We start from the raw sequence: 18046 nt of genomic DNA, 5'->3' as shown, positions 1-18046 counted from the left end.
TTCCAAATTGCATTCTGTTTGTATGTATACCTGTTGAGCGATCCTTGCATATTGATAACCGCGAGATAAAAGTTGGTACTTCTCTTTAGTACTTTCAAGGAATGTTATCAGAGAAAATACCAAACTATTATCGTAAGTAATAAAAACAACAAAAATCGTAGATCCAAAAATCCGGAAGTAAAATTTAAAACACATACATATTTAGAAATAATAGAAAAATAGTTTGCGATTATTTTCTTTCAATACACAAGAAATTCTAGACAATTCAGCATTGTTAGTCTTAAGCCTCTATACATATTGTTTCTCTCTATATATATTGTTTCTCGGGACCTTCTTTACATACAATGGGCTCTTTGAGTTCATTTTTCATTATTTTTATAAGTATAAAAGTTTCTTCAATAACTTCCACATATATTGTAATATTTCTAAAAAATATTATATAATTATTATTGGTTAAAAAATGTATATAAGTATTATAACTAATTATATTATAATGCTCTTACTTTTTCTAGAAAAACAAATAGGTAGCATATGAATAATCCCCATAGAGGATTGAAACGACAAAATAATCGTTCGTCTCCTATCTCTTTCGAAAAACGTCAATTTTTCTCTACAGATAAAATTCCTTTATATTTAAAAAGAACTTTAAAATTAAGAACAAAACGTTGTTTATTTATCAAATAAAATTTGCTAACTTAGTTGCCTAAAAGAAATGCTGTCTGTATTAATTGAAAAAAAAATGACTGACGATAATATAAAAGATTTTTATATCAATTTTTCTAATATATGATATCGAAAACTGCTAAGCGTAACTGCATTCCTAAAAGATACGCCGTTGCTTGTTCGCTGATATAAGTACTGAAGTCACTGCTAATTATTGGTTTGAAGTCCTCGGAGTCGGGCGAGGCCGGTGCCGAAAATCGATACGTCCTTTGTCATTAAGACACGACACAGGCCTACGGCAGGAAGTATTCTGTTACATGACGTATTTACGGTCACTGTGGTGAACACGACCGTATGTCGGCGGCGATCCTTGCAGAGGAAATTCGTCCTCGAGGCAAGAGAAGAACACGGTGAGACCATCCTCTTGCGACTTCGAGAGTGCCTGTTTCACAAATGTTTATAGCACTCGACGTCGTCGCGAACGTTGTGTTTCCAGAGGCGCACACGAAAATCTCGAAAGATATTTTCCTTCTTTCCCCGCTCTTTCTCGTAAACTGGAGTTATATCCGGACGGCGACGCGACGCGACGCGACGCGACGCGCCCACTATAAATTGTACCCACCCTTGAGAGAAAGAGAGTTCGATCAACCACGCGCGCGGAGAGACCGGTGAGAGTGGAAATTAAACATTCGCTGGTGCGTGGCTCTGTTTACTTTACCGCGAGGCGACGCTTTCGTCAGGAGCGGAAGTCTTCAGGGAGCGGTTTTTCGTTTTGTTAGCAATCGAAGAGGCGCGCGGTAAAATCGCGCGCTTCCTTCAGGTCGCATGTGCGAAAGTAAAGCGTATTTCCTTTCAATGAAATGTAGAATAAATATAAAAGCTTCAGATTTAATACAAATTTGCCTTGATGAAGAAATTGGGACGAAATTAACACCGCAGGAATAGCCTGATATTAATTTCTTTCGAAAACCATCAAGGACGTCGGGATTCGCGAGAAAAGCCGCGACTCTTGAAAAACTGGGCAAAGAGCTCATGGTGAAACTCACTCGTGCGACAAGGCGAGTATTCCTGCGAGTCGTTGAAGTTATTAGCGACGACCCAGCACGTGCCCACTGGCTCCCTTCGGTTGCCCGCCATCGACTCCTTGTTCCACCTATTGTCATCGGGATCGTACTTCTGCTGCGACACCGAGAACCAGATGTACCTGGGCGCGCAAGCCTGCGAACATAAAACAAAGATTGCGCCGCTATTATTACCACTTTTTTGTCGCCTTTATCGCGGAGACGCGATCGTACTCTCTAACGATCGATTCGATCGCAATTAAAACACGCGCCCGGTGTGGATCGTTAAAAGCGTTTACGCACCGGGGAGAAAAAAAAAGATCGCGCGAACACTTGAAGCCGCATGTACGGCTATGTTTATAGTCGCACCTACACCTATATACTACACGTGCCTGACGGCATCGCCGTCGACAAATCGCGCATTAAGGCTCGATTCTCACCTCCCATTTAACGCGTCTGTGTCGGGCCGGGAGTAGCGGTATAAATCGCCGGAGATAGATTTCTGCCATACATAACCGTTTCACAATTATCTCGGCGTGACCGCAAGGATTTTAGAATCTCCCAGCCCTTTGTACGGGTCGTAAAGGAGGCTGCGATAAATTAGGTGGGCTTTACGTTAATTGGTTTCGCAATATCTTTCGGGTTTCTCACACAATGGGGCGAGTATTGTGCCGTGTCGCTGTTTCTGCCTAACGGCTCATTTAACGATAAATGTACCGCGTAGGAATACAAACCGCGTAGAAACCGCGGGAGGCGCGCGTTTGCGCAATACGCAACGCGGATAGCTGCCGTACATTTAGAGGTGTACGCGGCTTTCCGCGAGATTACAGCCGCGCGTTATTTGCATACGTGCGGCTTGCGCACCTTGATGATTCCCTAGAGAGGTAAAGGACCCCTTTTCCGCTGCATAATTTTCGCTGCCGTTAAACATTATGCATTACCAACCATTCGATTATTGCAGGCGGGTTCTACCATTAATACTAAATTCATGCCTTAGGCATTCTCCCATAAGTACGCCTTTCATGGACAACCCGTAATTTGATTCCATTCCGGTAATGCACGAATGATCTTACAAACGCGTCCCTATTGCACGTGCATATAGCTTCTTCCAGAAAACGGATGTCCTTTCAGTTAAAAACGTGACGTTAAATGCGATGTCGATTTTAACGAAAAATGAATAAGAGTTCTTGATTCTTCATTACCGTAAATTCACAATTTTAAATCAAAACCTACTTCCGTTCCCAATTTATACTTCGTATTAAAAACTTTCCTTACGTTAGGATCTATACAAACGTTGAAATTGTGCATTTGAAATATTCAAGCTGACCAAATACCAAGATACTTAATGTTAAAAACCGTGTTAAAAATAAATATCAAGTTATTGTTATTTATATTATTTACAGAGCTGTCAGTTACATGAAATTTAACAATTATATGTATATTATTAATGTGAGACAATAATATAAAGACTTTTATTAAAAAAGTAAATTTGTGTAAAAATAATTGACTGTCTCATATTAGTCATCTCTACTCTATATGTTAAAAAGTCCTTTAACGTAAAATAATTAACAGCTCAAGATTGAAATAATTTTCTTCATTTGACTTCTGGTATTTATTATTGAAAGTAAGCGAGTCATGCGAACAATTGCGAAAAAATGCTCGACAGAATTTCAAGCAGGATCTCATCGCTCGCGACGTGTCCTTTTGGCTCAACGGACCGGTCCGAGGCACGGTTGGGGAGATCCATTTCGTTAAAGGGCCCGATCCAGCCGCGAGCTTTCTCATGCATGATGCACAATGATCGTCGCGTTACGTCAATCTGTACTTGGCCAGCCAACCAGAAGCAGCTGATGGCCTTAATAACCCGACGCAACGTGCGAACGTATAACGGCGGTATTTATAATGCCCGGTGCCCCAGGTCTACATCGTAAATCTCTCGAAATACGCGTGATTTGCCCTGACAACTTATCGGCGAGGCGCATTGCGCATCAAGCGCGGTCAATCTGTTGAAATCACGGGGGCAACTGGCGGTCGCATTCTCCGAGTGCTACTGGGTGTAGCTCCATCGGGAAAATAAAGAACCGCATTGTGCGTACGTACCACTTGCTAATAATCCAATGTTTCTCGAGGCTACCAGTAGGCAAAGAGCAAAGAAGTTGTAGAACCTCTTTATGACTGCGAGACATTCCAGAGCGTTAAGGAAATGTCACATCTCTCTTTCGCATTTCTGCGTCTTATTATTATAATAAAGATGATTAGAGTCTCAACTCGAGCTAAAAAGCTCTTGGAGACGCTCTTGTTGCTTCAGAAATAGCAACGGTAGCTTCTCTCGCGCGCGCGATTGCATAATTCGTCGCTGGCCAACATTTTAACCGTTTTTCAAGGCCGCCTGTGTAAATGAGCGTTAACAAGGCTCGGACGCTGATTCCGCATGCACGAGGATCGCGTGAACAATGCCGAGCTCTTTAGCAAAGTGAGATTGTACACCGGGCGTAACCCTCGCGCGGAGCGCCGTGCACTCACGCAACCATGCATTATTAATTGCGAGCCAATTAAGCCACGTTACCACGGTGCGTCATTATTCGCATTCCTCCTGGGGGAAAGGGGTTGCCCAAGTCTTAATCGAAAATCATACGAGAGAACTCTTCCTCGCCTTGATTAAGTCGTTTCCCGACGAAAACGTAATCATCAGGACGTTGCGACGGACCCGGGGTATTCGAAATTATCCAAAAAATACGCCTTTAATGACGATCCGTTTTGTTTCAAGCGGACTAATTAGAAGAAATCGAGAGAGAACGTAACTGTACTTAAACGCCGCGTCATTATCGGCGTACCTCAAACTCACGGGCGAGCCCTTAATTCGGGGAGGTACCCGAACTGATTGTTCCGCGAAGGTTTTTGTTGGCGTCCTACGGAGCAACGCACGGCTTTTGAAACGACGACGCCGGCACGACGACGTACCGCAGGCCGATTGAACGCAATGATCACGTCACGCTGCTGGTCCCGTCTATCGACGATCGTCGAAGAGGAAAGACGAGAGGACACACGAGAAAAAGAAGACGACGCGCCGAAGTGCCGCAATTTATCCATTGCGCCAGTTTAGCTCAATCGCTCGAGTCCGCTCTAGCTGCGCGCGATCTGCCCCGTTTGTGAACGCCGAAATCGTTCATTGCGGCTCGCCGATACGGGTCTCTGATAGATCTGATCTGCCGACAAAGTTAATAAGCCGGTATTATTTCGCACGGTATATACTGCGAGGAATTTGCATTAGACAGAAAAATAGAAGAAAAACAAACGAGACAAAGCAAGAGTTGTTCCAGTTGAATTTCTTTGTTTCCTCCTCTTGACAGAGTATTTTCGCTTTCAAGTTAAAAAAAAACAAATTTTAAAAATATTTTTTAATAGTTTGAATCTTTTGAGAAGGACAGAGCAAATTAAAGAAAAGACTTATAAAAGTTTTTATTAAGATATAAACACTATTTACAGTTTTTTTTTTGTGTTTTAACCTGATCAGACGAAAACTATATCTATATGGATTAAATTTTTTTTTAATCTTGCGTTCCCATTTTGAATCGTTGCAGCAGTGAGCCAGTATTCTTTTAACATACCCATACAGATTTACAAATAATTGCCAAACGTGTCTTTCTTAATATTTCAAACAATTTGTAAAGACGTTTAATTATCAAAGGGCAAATGTAGGTTTCAAGCTTATTTTTATTTTTTTTTATATTTTCTGCAAAAAATCTTGAAAAATGATATAAAAATGATATTGAAAGGGAAAATACTGTTTTAATCTAATTGTGTCTTCTTTGATGCATCAAACAATGGCTCTTTTTCAATGGCACTGTGCGTTCATTATACAATAAGACTATTCTTTATGCGTTAGAATATATTGCGATTTTGCTCGATGGCGATGAAAATTATTCTCTCAGTGCAAGAAACATCAGAAATCCTGCCTTCGACATTCCAACCGATACCTACATCTCATCCTACGAATGAGAACACATGCTGTTAGAAAGCCTGAAATCTTCCTTTACGCACGTGCGACTAAAAGCACAATAGATGGGAATAATAAATTGCTGGAAAACTTAATAGATTCATAATCACGCAAGGCAAGGAACAAAATGCCGATTTCATGACTTGAATGTCGAGAATGCGTTTCCATGCTTCGAAAACGCGTGCTTTTCACAATATGTGCAAATAATTCACGGTTCATTAGAAACGAATCTAAATACCGCTGACGTCAGTAAAGATGAACCTTTGACTGGTAGGGCCTGCCTATTCGACCTCACAGCTTTTGCGCAACCAAATCGCCGTGAACAAACACTGCTAATAGCCGGAAATTAGTTCCGTGAAACCCGACCGTACATTTAGAGCAGCGATTAAATACGACCACGAGAAATTAGGAGAAGCATTACGTAGACACGCAATAAATGTCGTTCAAAATTTATAGAAAGGGTAAAAGAAATAATTAAAAGATATTTTTACTAATTTCTTATCCCTTCTTTTTCTAACATTTTTTTACTAAAAAAAAAAATTGAATCGCTTTATAATACTTCCTAAAAATTAAATGACATAAATAATTTCGCGACTCAAAAAAAAATATTGAGTCCGTAATATTTAATTTTCAAGTCGCCCTTCCACTGCAACGCTGCATGAGGAAGATTACAAAGAAGTTCTGCAAATAATTAAACATCAGCAGCATAACAGTCGTGCAGCAGACAATGAGACGATGATTCGAAGGAACCTATACGTGGCGAAGTTTCGAAGGTGCGGCCGAGTCGCGATTGGCTCTTCATTAAAGAGCGCGGAAGAATTTGAGGGAAAGTAACGGTGTGTAGTGTGTATGTACGTGGCGTTAGCGGGCGCTTTCGAACGAGCGTTTCGTGCGGTAGGAAGCTCGCGGCAATGAAATTGCCCCGACGAAAGTAACGTGCGGTCTAATTGTAAGAGAGAGAGAGAGAGAGAGAGAGAGAGAGAGAGAGAGAGAGAGAGAGGAAACGGGAGAGGAGGGGAATAATAATATCCGTCTGCCGCGCTCGCGTTCCGCCTCGTTCGCTTTTCTTCTCCGATTGCACGCGCGCGATCTACTCTTCATTAAAAAGGAACACTTGAGCTTAAAGACGGTTAATGACACGGTACCTTTAATGTCTTCACTCGACCGCCCGTCCTCTCCCCGCCGTCTTTCACCGACGGCAACGCGCAAGAACCCGCCCCGGCTTTTTCCCCGTCGAGACGGGGGCCCATCCACGAAACGCCCTTAAACAGACCGTTAAAATGAACGAGCGCCCTTCTCGACCTAACGACGCAGAAGCCCCCTTACGAAACGATTCGGGAGACGTTCAAAGATATTAGAAGATCTCTTAGAAGCATATTCCAGACGTTTGCGCCTGGTCTTGGGAAATCCTTTTCGTTGAAAGTCGCATAGCGGCGTTTTCGGATATTTCTCTCTGCGCACACTCGAGTTCCATTTCCGTTACAGGGCAAGTGCATTTACGGATAACAACGCGCGGGATAAAATGGCGGGACGTTATTGTAATCTGCAACACGGTTTCGCTCGTACGGGCAAAGAGATCTTTCCGTGCTCGATGCACTTTATGAGAACGCACGCTGGGACCGACGGCAACGGTCGTCCGGATACGCACACGTGCGTTACACGTTTTGAACAATGAAGTTCGGACGTAATAAAGAATAGGACGGACCCCGCGCGCGGAATCGAATGTCTTCGAGTCGTAAAGTTTAAGAACCGTAAAGGTCGCTTTGGCAGATTCAACCTTGCGAACGAACAGGCAAGCAATCTATTTTAGTACAAGAGTAACATAAACAGCGGTTTTCCCCATCTTCCTCTGGAAGTCGCATCGGTTGGCCTGATTAACCGGATGCCCACATCCCTCGCACATTTTTGAATTTTTTGTATGTCAGCTTTTTTTTCCCGTCAATTTTGATCTTCATTCCTTGCAAAAGCACAAGAGTTTCATCGGAAGTTCACAAGTTCTTGAATAAATTAAAAATACCTTTAATGTGTAATAAAAGTGAGAAACTACTCGCGTAATAAGATGAAGAAGCTTCGTCTACTGATTCACATGAAGAGTCAACGGTCGCGACCCGCTCACAAATTAAGGGACTTTTTTTGGTGTACGCTGATGCGAGTACCAATGCGCTTATCTGTCGATCGATAAATCTGAAGAAGAAAAGAGGGTTCGACGGGTATCGTTTCGACGGGGCGCCTCGGCGGAAGCGAAAGTTATTTTGAGGACTTGAACGAGGTCATCTCGGGTCGTGTACACGTAACGCTCGCTCGAATAGATCGAACGGCATTTTCAACCGGTTGACAGTCCGTTCAAAGGGCAGATTCGCATTCTGTGAATCGTCGCGAATAATTTTCTGTCGGTTCTTTTTTCTTCGGATCCAACCAGACTCGACGATACAAGAATAAGCTGACAAAGCGATATTTCCTTGGTTCAGGTTGATACTTGGCTTCATTATACGCGGATAAAACGTACATATATTTAAAAAAAAGATAAGTAAGGTACTTGTATCCAATATGGCCATGTACTCAATTTAGTTTCCCCCAATTCCATAGTTACACAACAAATTTCAGATAACGCTAATGTCACTCAGGAAGTCGATACGATGTGTTTACGCCAGTTAACCGATCGATATCTGCTTTCTATGGCTTGTAATCATAATTTATTCAAACCCTTCCAAAATTTCTAAGGTAAGTTTTTGTTTTGTATAACTATCATGTAACAATTATAAATATCCGTGATTAATATTATTACATTTTTAGTAAAACGCCTTTATAATTAAAGAAAGCAAACTCTTTGTAGGTATGGTGAAACCAGGGCCACTATTGAAAAAACACAATATATCTTATTATACAAAAGTTAAGATTCTGCTTCTTTATTTAGTGTTTAACTTTTGATTAGTATTCTTGTCTTTCTTCAGTTAATTAGAGGAGCTTTTTTAACAGGTAAAAGTTAAGATAACGCCTCGTAGTAAATAAACACAGTTTTATATTTAGTAAATAATAGTATGTGTAATTTTTTCCATAAATATGTTAATAAATACTTAATTAAACATGTTCGCATTTTTTAAAAAATATTTTAAATCCGACCCTTGTTTTTCAATTTCGTATATCCATCGAAAAGTTAGAAAAACTCCCAAAGCTTGGATGGACCATAATATTGGGTACAGGTATCTTACTTTGCAAAGTTGTAGAAAACATATTTGAAATTCTTAAGGCGCGCGAAACCGCCGTGTTTGCACAAATGATGGAGTCACGCTCTCACGCTTTCCGACTTAGTTTGTCGCAACGTTAACGCGTCATATATCGCATATTCCTTGCGCCCGAGTTGGAGGAACGCATAAGCGGCTACCGGGAAGACATACCCGGAACTCAGCAGCGAACGGTGAAACACGTGGAAAGTGGCACATAAAAAAACGAAACAACGGGCAAAGGCCGATTTTATTCGGGCGAAACGGCCTGTTAATGGCCGGTCATAAAACGTCATACACGCTTCTCGCCCCCCTTGCAACAGCGACTCTAAGACATTTTGTTTATCCCGAATTAAATTAATGACAACAAAGCGAGAATCACCGTGGCGGAATTCGCTTCGTGGTCGTGAAGAAAAAGCGTTAATTCGCGGACTTTTCTTAACAAGTGATGTCGACATTAAATCGTAAAGAAGGCATTTAAGTATTAAAATTCGTTTGTGCTCGAAATAACACTTGTTAATGTAAACCCTCAAGATTTCTTTGGCACGTAAATATCCACATTTTCAAAAACTATTAAATCAAGCCCATTAATTTTTCTGCATTATTACATCCGTCTTTGCAATAATGTCATCATTGAGGAATAACAATTATTCTTCAATTATTATTATTATTTCACTTTTTTTAGATTTACCTCCCAAAATTAATTTAACTCTGTCGCACGTCCCTGTAGAAGCAATTTAACTTTATCTTCAAACGCTAAAGAGTCGCTCGAGCATATTCCTCGCTCATATAAAAGGATTAGCGAGACGAAAGGGTGGACTACCGTTTTTGGAAGCGCAAATAAATTATCTGGAAATGTATGAATGGCTCTCTCTTTCGTATGAATTTGCTCGGCTCCCGTAGGAACATCCTTCACCTGACGGCTTTTTGCCGAGGGGTACGGCTCTCGCGAGCGACGGGATAACAGAGTAGAGTGCAACAGTAGAGGAATATTTACGTGATGAAGGTAGAGTCTAGAAGACGGAGATGGTTTTGCGCGAGCACATCGCCATAGTTTTCAGGTTGACTCACTTCGTGGTCAGTGAGTCACAACATTATTTATACACCATGCGATTGCAGGCCAAGCGGGATCGCGGCCAAGCGCCGCGGATTGTTCAGCCAAGATTTACCTGTTTAAAGTGGTCCGAAATTTGTCAGTCGGTCGATGGCTCATCGCCTGCAGAACTTGAAAGTCGGGCACTATTATCGGATACGATTTTCATCAATATTGGCGTAAATAGGTACAAATCCGTGTACCATGTTGTCTCTGAGCTCCACGACAATTTTCAATGTTTGAAAGATATATATAGCTTTTCAATTTTAATATAAACGCACGGTGTAAAAGCAAAGTATTATTTCATGAAGAATACACAAATGTCATCTGTCGAACATAAAAATATAAAATAATTAAACTGACAGAAAAAGTGCTTGATTTAAATAGTTATTTGAATTATACTCATAACACATTTTATATAGAAAAATCAATAATATTTATTTCAAACAAGTAATATTTTCAGTGTAATTTTGAAATAATAAATATTATTAACTTTTTATATAAAATATGTTATTAGCATTATTCAATAACTATTTATATATGAATATTCTGTCAGCGTACAAGAGAAGTTTTTCTTAGAATTTAAAAACCAAAATCATGGAATCAGTGAAGAATTCTACTACAGTTTAGTGACATTTAATAAAATCATTTTATATTATATTAATTATATTATAAAATAGATTTTGTTCGTTTTTCTCTCCGATGTGAAAGATCTCGGAAGGATTTCTCACTGTCCGTATAGCAGTTTCCGTGTCCCACGTACGGCGAAGTCGTCAGGACGGGCGCAACAAAGTGCATCATCCACATGAGTCGTCCCGAGGGCGAAAGACCGCCGCGCCGCGGACAAAAAGCGGGCGTTTAACGGGCGTCGCAATTTGTCCTGCCGGCAAAACACAGGACCGGAATGCGTATTGTCCGTCCGCTGGATTATCCTCCCGCCGCCCGCTTCAGCTCCTCCTCCCTCGTCGGGAGGCGGATGGAAGGCGTTGATTCGCGGACAAGAAGTCATTGAAATTTATTTATTTCTGACCCAAGCGTGTGCGAAACGCGAACAGATTGTACCGGTATGATTCTGACGAGTTTAAATTTTTTGACTATATATACGCAGCTAAAAAAAAGATTGATCATTTCTTTCCATTGTAGCGGAGGTCAATCTGAACTCAGCGAAATATTAAAGGTACCGGTTCGAACAAACGACAGTCTGTTCTCCGTGCTTTCTATTGGTGAAATGCACCGAATGGACGGCACGTAGATCAAGATACTGTAATCTATACCTGACACAAACTCATGACTAATATTCTCCGTCACTCTGTCGTGTACTTTTTAAGAGTGTCATTTGAAAAAAGTTCCAATACGAAAATATCTCAAAGTTATAATTATTTTTCGAATTCTAATACAGTTTATAACCAATTGCAGCGGCTAAAGTTTCGCGCTTGGGCACAATGCAGTATGATAAAAGCAATATATAAATAAAGTATCTCGATCTATACAATTTTTTTATCCTTCGCCAATCCCTCCTTCATTCCGCGACGCGCGGAACATCCGAAAAAGATCGGCGGCACGTATGAGGGACAGGATGATCAACGACGGACCGCGGTATCTCTCGCATAGCCGCGAGAATTTCTCGAACATTGTCCTGTCTGTTCCGTCCGGCCAATAGTATTTCCATTCTCGCGGGCGCCGACAAACGACGATCTCGGACCACTCATCGTGCGCCGCACTCCCGCAGTTCCCGCCAATTCCCAAAAAGGGTGAAAGCGCCGGGGAATGAGGAACGGGCAGAGGCATGAAGAGGATACGAAGGTAGCGGAAGGTGGCGCGGAACGCGCGCGGCGAACTCTCCGGCCGACAGAAGACGAAGATCACGAATGAAAGGGTGACGAGGGCGAACGGGGAAAGGGAGAAGAGGGGGAGGGGAGAGGGAGGCGGCTAACACAGGGGTTCCACAGAAGGATGGCGAAGGGGGACGAGGATTTCGTACAAGGCTCTGCTTTCAGGCTGGGTCGCCGAGGTCGCGATTGTCCTCTGCTTTGATAGCGCGCGGTGGACTTGCTTAACTTTTAATCGATGCGTTTTTGCCGACGACGACGACGACGACGACGACGACGCGAAGGCGAAAGCGACCCGCCAACGGAGACAACAACATCGTGACTTTATCGTCCCGCCTCGACCATATTTTATTGTTACCGATTGTTCCTTCGTTTTTGCCCCTCTTCACCCGGCGGGACTTTTTTGCCTCCAAAGAGCTCTCTCGTCTCCGATTCTTTTTCTGCATCGCTCACAGCATCCGCCGGAATCCCTTCCTTGCAGATTTAATCAAAATCAAATGTCATGTTGGCGCAGCGAAATTTACGATACGGCAATCTCGATCGAATTGAATTAAAATTGAATATAAGTTATCCACGGAAAATTGATTTCATAAATTATTACTTCTACATATATGGAAAATTTTTTTCCTCCGATTTGAAATTAGTTTTTGGAAAAAATAATAATTTCTTACAATAATCACAAGTCACATCAAATATAATAACGTTCACAGTAAGAAAATCACTATAATTATCCGATTGATTTTGTCGAGTCAATAAAATCACCCAGCAATAATATAGCGATAAAGAAATACCCGTTTCGATTCGAAAGTACGCCGTCTATAAATCTCGCGTCAAATGACAGCGTATCGAACCGCATATCTTCGCTTTATTTGGCGAGAGAGAAATAGTATGCGGCCCGGAGAGAAAGGTCCGAAAGGTAAAACATCTGGCAACAATCAACGCGAGAGCCACATCTTTGAAATGTCGGTAGATCGCGAGAAAGGCCGGAGGGGGTGCGACAAAAAAAAACAGATTAAGAAGTGCCGTTGAATTGGACCGCGGTAAAAAAGGACGAACGCGGACGAGGATGCGTCTGCCGGACGGAGGATGCGCGAAAAGGAGGAATGCGCCCAGCGGTGAAAGGTCCATCGAGCGAGCATTGCATTTGCCGATTCGCGCGATGACGCGAGACGAAGATTTAACATTCCGCACGACCTGCGGAATCACCCTCGACACACGTTGTACGTGGAGGAACGAAAGGACAGCCAGGAAGCGCGACCTTTCGCTGCCGCCTTCGTAACCACGAGATCGTTAAATCGTAACGAGCCGCATAATGCCAAGGGCGTTGGCTTATCACGTGACCCCTAGAGCACATCTGTCGCATGAATAAAGTAATACGTAATGTGATGATGTTCTAGATAAAAATTTCAATTTGTTAGGTTACCATTTGTTCCGCGTATTCAATAGATTAAAAAGTAAAAGTAAATAAAAATCTTTGTAGATAAATATGAATCTTGAAATCTTATTTAAAACACAAATCTTTACGAAGCCTAGACCGCGTGAGGCGATGAGGCCTGCAACACCTCCGTGGGATACTCGTTGATCTTTTTATCCGGCTTCTGCGCGCGATCTTTTGTCCCGAGGGCAATTAATAGCAAGGCAATCGCATCGATCGACAAGTGAGTCCGTGAAATTCACCGCTAGAAATCGAAACGAGCTATTATTATTCAATGGCAATCGACGAAGAGCATTAACGAGTTTCTATTCTGTAAGATGACAACCGCCCACGGATACTCAGGGGCTCGACCTTTGTCCGTGGTAGCGATAAAAACAGCGGTAGCAGGAGCGAGAGAAAACATTTACGTGACATTTACACATTGTATATTTATATAATCGTGTGATAGCAAGTTGATTTAACACGTATGCATTCGCCCGTGGTGAATAAATTACAACGTGTACCAGCATTTAAAGAAAATCAGTTGGCTCCTGTTAAGTAAAATACGATTACTTGGCCATTAAACAAATATAATCATTCAATGACTTAATTTGTATAAATATGCCGTCTGATTATGAATTTAATTATATACATTTAAGTATTTAAATGCACAAGTTGCGATAAATTTATACTGAAATTCTAAGACAGATTATTTTTTAAGATAGAAACCACGTCGTTTTTTTTTTTTATTGGTTGTACGACATCAGTTTGTTTGGTTAGCATTCTATAGACAATGTTATCCCAAAAATTTCTTTCCGTTAAAAAATTAAGAACATTTATAATTAGTTGTAACATTAGTTGTACAATTCTTTCCAATAAATAATATCACAGATACTTTCTGGAGATGTTAGGTACGAGCAAGAGTAACTGAAGGATTTTTCATTGATTCAGAAGTGTCGTGACCCAAAGAGTGTAGAAAAGATGCCGAAAAATAACGCCTGTGCAGAATGCTAATGTGCTGATTAATGATCAATGGGTTGATCGTAATGTCAATTACTTTCATTGAAGGGATGAGGTCGGATCACGCGAGTTTACGCGCTCACGTCCGCGTATGAGTTTCGAAAGGCGCCGAACGTCAACCGTGCGTGACGGGAATGAGGCAACCCGCGTTCGACACATTGTTTTAGCGCCGCAGACAGACGCATTAAAGTCTCCGACACGATATCGCACATGCGTCTCACGCGCGCACCTCCGGTTAGAAGAGAGAACACACTCGGCAACTTCCACCTAGACTGCACTTTTTTTTTCTCTCTCGAAGACACTAATCGCTCGTAAATCGAGTTTTACCGGGCCTTTATGAATCTCATCTCTTTTTATTTCGACAAACACGGTATCAGAAGTTTCTCTCTAGAAACGGTGATCGCACACTACCGGCATGTTGTCCGCTTTTTCTCAATCACATAAATTAATGAATTATACATTAGACAGATTGCCAATTTCGGTCTGCAACGGATTTTAGTGCCGAATATAATTCTTCTATTAATTTAATATTATAATTAATTATAACATTTATGCCTTCACGAAATGATGGGAGATTCAGGTTCGAAACGCTGGCTGAGGTGTTATGTTTTGCAATAAATTATTTACAGTTCTTTCTGAAAAGGGGATATCTTAAAAATACTTCTGAGCATCGGTATCTAGCTTGTAATTGCGTTTCAAGACTGGCAAAATTGTCGGCGCGCGGTTTACATAAGCTAAGAATATTAAATTAATAAAAAAATTATATATTCAACACACCAAAACCCGCTACAGACCAAAATAGACAATTTTAATTTAGTTCTAATTAATTCTAACCGACCGTAATATGTTAAACATATCAATGAGTTGTAAATCGCCTAACGGTCTGCATCGGATTTTAGTGGTGGATATAATTCTTTTATTAAACTTAATTTTTTTAGCTTTATTTATTATTTATTTTAAGATGCTCTTGAATATCGATTCTGACGAATCCTGTCGGCGCGCAGTTTAAAATAAAGCTAAGAGAATTAAATTTAATAAAAGAATTATATCCATCATTAAGATCCAATGCAGACCGTTAGGCGATTTACAACTCATTGATAATTTTAATTTTATTTTTAAAACATGTATCGGTCGAATAATTAACTTATTATTAGTGAATTACGTTCAATCATTTCTTCTTTCAATAATATATCACGTCTATTTAATATTTGTATGTATGACAAAACTTTTAGACACAAAAAAATTTTTCAATATATGCGTATCTAAATTTTAGAGAATTTTATTCTTATATGTAGCTTCACAAAAGGATTCCTCTCAAAATCAAGAGCAAAGTAGTATAAACATAATAAACTTATGAGAAGAGAAACACACTACTCGTCACGTCTCTTAATGCTACACGTAAGAGGCCACTCTGCTTCAAATCAACTTTTTTTATATATAAGACATAATATCCTCTTAATACAAGAGAAAAACAAAATAATCTCTCATAAACTTGCTATAAATGTTTCACTTTATTGAAAGAGGAATACGTTTGCTGTAAAATATTAAGCTCATAATATGAGATTATAGAAAAAATTACTTTAAACGCAAAATACTTTCTTTGTGTATTAATTTATTACACAGAATAGACAAGAAAAATGTGAAAGAACGAAGCTCTATGAAAATACGAAAGAGGAAAATATTTAGAACGAAAGAGCGAGGCACGTTTCTTCGCGTTTATCTGCCAGCGGTAATTACTTATCTTTAATTGCTGGGCGGAGAGCGGGGCGAAAGAGGGAGGGGAGGGACAAAAGAGCGATATGGAGAAAGCGGGGAAGAGTAATCGCGGAAAAAGCCGTGCGCGATTACCAGTGAAACGGCGCGGTCTCGCATTCTGAAATATGTAGACAATTCAACGGCGTAATGTCAGCGCGCCGGGGAATTCCGTGGTTGACGGGATAGCGTGTGTCTCGCGACGTCTCGCTATGTTGAAAATTACGCGAGCACGAGAAAACGATAATCGTCGCTAATACGGCCTCTCACATACGAATGCGGCCTTTATTTATGGCTTTCCTCATCGCTCGCGAGGGCACCCATTGCCCGTCTCACGAGAAGGGCCCTCTCCCCCCCTCCCCCGTCTCGTTCTCTGACCGACCGTATCGAATTTCCTCGAAATCCACCAAGTCATCCACGTATCATTTTTAACCGGGCAATCACCGGGGGATTACTGCTGCGTTATTGAACGACTCGAACGGCACAAAACGGTCGAACGATACCTCGCGATTCGAGTTGAAATTCTTTAAATTTTTATTATTGCCTTCATCTACGTGTAAAAACAAAATAAACTACAAAATATAAAAACAGAAGAACGCTTATTAAATACTTTAGGGAGTTTGGAGAGTAAAGGCAAAATCAATAGGAAGTAATGTAACGTTTAACTAGAAGCAATACCAGAGAGAAATTATGATTGTTCGTCAACTCGCTGATGCGCATCCCGAAAATCTCGCGTTGCAATTCCGACCGCCTGCAGATTTGCCGTGAGCGCCGCGCTTCCTGAACAGCACAACCCTTTCTCCCCGCTTCAATCTTTCTCCCGCGTTCAATCTTCGCATCCGCCATCACAGCCACCGCCGCCACCGTCACCGCAGCCGCGCGTGATGAGCATACGCACATGCGTGCAACGTAGGGAGCAGCACACACATAAAGATAGATAAGGGCGGCTCGTACATCATAGGGGCCGCCGCACGTTTCGCGGGGAGCGAAGGGGGGAGGAAAGTAAAAAAAAAAAAGGGGGGGGGAGACCCAGGTCTCCGGGAAGGGCGAAGATCTTCGCGCTAGATTGGCGCCCGACCTTCTGCCTGCGCGGGCAAACGTAGTATCCGCGCCGGCGTTACGTTGCGAACGTGCCGGATCGTCGTAACGGGGCTCCGCCACGCACTCTGAATCGGAAATCTGCGTGGAAGCTGCGAGCGGGCGGATAATGACTTTAACACGTATCATAGACAGCGAGTGTTGATCAGATAACGAGAGAACGACGCCAAAGAGGGTTTCGCGGCGAGACCGAAGGGACCGTATAATTTCGTGTTGGAGAAGTAAAGCGGAATAGCATTGAAAATTAGACGTACCGTTACGATAAAGGTAGATAAGTTTCGTGTGTTCCGTCTATATCTTCAATTACTTTTTGATTATTTGCAGATGGAGAATAGAAATTGACGGATAACTTTTATAAATTTGTTCCTAATCTCTCTCTCTTTCTCTCTCTCTCTCTTTGTCGTCCAATATCGGTATATTTAAATTTTAAATAATCATGCTAAATATATGAAATATTATTTAATGATGTTACTTGATTCTATTATATGTAATTACCGTGTAACTTAATTGCTTCATCAAAAGTAAATAGCTGGACTTCTAAATTCCGTGCTAATTCGACTCGCTCGTGAGACGTCTCAACATCACAAACGAAACGTGGAACGCGCCGAGAATTCGTTTGTTTTCGAATCCTGAAATAGAAGCTGCGGCCTTCTGGGAACGCACGTCTGTAATCTCTCAGGAGATCTATCTGAGACCTCTAGTTATAAATCCTACGAAGATATCGAAAATATGAAGAAAAAATATCGTAAATAACAAGCCCTTCATTGCTTGTACTTTTATTTTCTTGATTATTTTTACTGACATATATTTGAAAAAAGAATTTTGCTGTCTAAAAAAAAACAAGAGCTGTCTCAATTACTCAACTTAGACCGTCATTATTTGTTTTCATTGGCACGTA

General features: G+C 41.3%; 1 protein-coding gene across 1 annotated transcript in view; it reads right to left on the bottom strand.

Moving 5' to 3' along the window:
* Nucleotides 1-18046, bottom strand: part of LOC105832649 (integrin alpha-PS2) — a 76453-nt gene that overhangs the window by 27584 nt on the left and 30823 nt on the right. Inside the window, 1 exon segment of the mRNA XM_028191764.2 lies at nt 1710-1881. Within this exon segment, the coding sequence (XP_028047565.2) occupies nt 1710-1881 (172 nt within the window).

Source organism: Monomorium pharaonis, chromosome 11, assembly GCF_013373865.1.
Source record: "Monomorium pharaonis isolate MP-MQ-018 chromosome 11, ASM1337386v2, whole genome shotgun sequence".
Taxonomy (NCBI): Eukaryota; Metazoa; Arthropoda; class Insecta; order Hymenoptera; family Formicidae; genus Monomorium; species Monomorium pharaonis.
The sequence above is the reverse complement of the archived record's forward strand: the minus strand, read 5'-3'. Positions and strand labels throughout refer to the sequence as shown.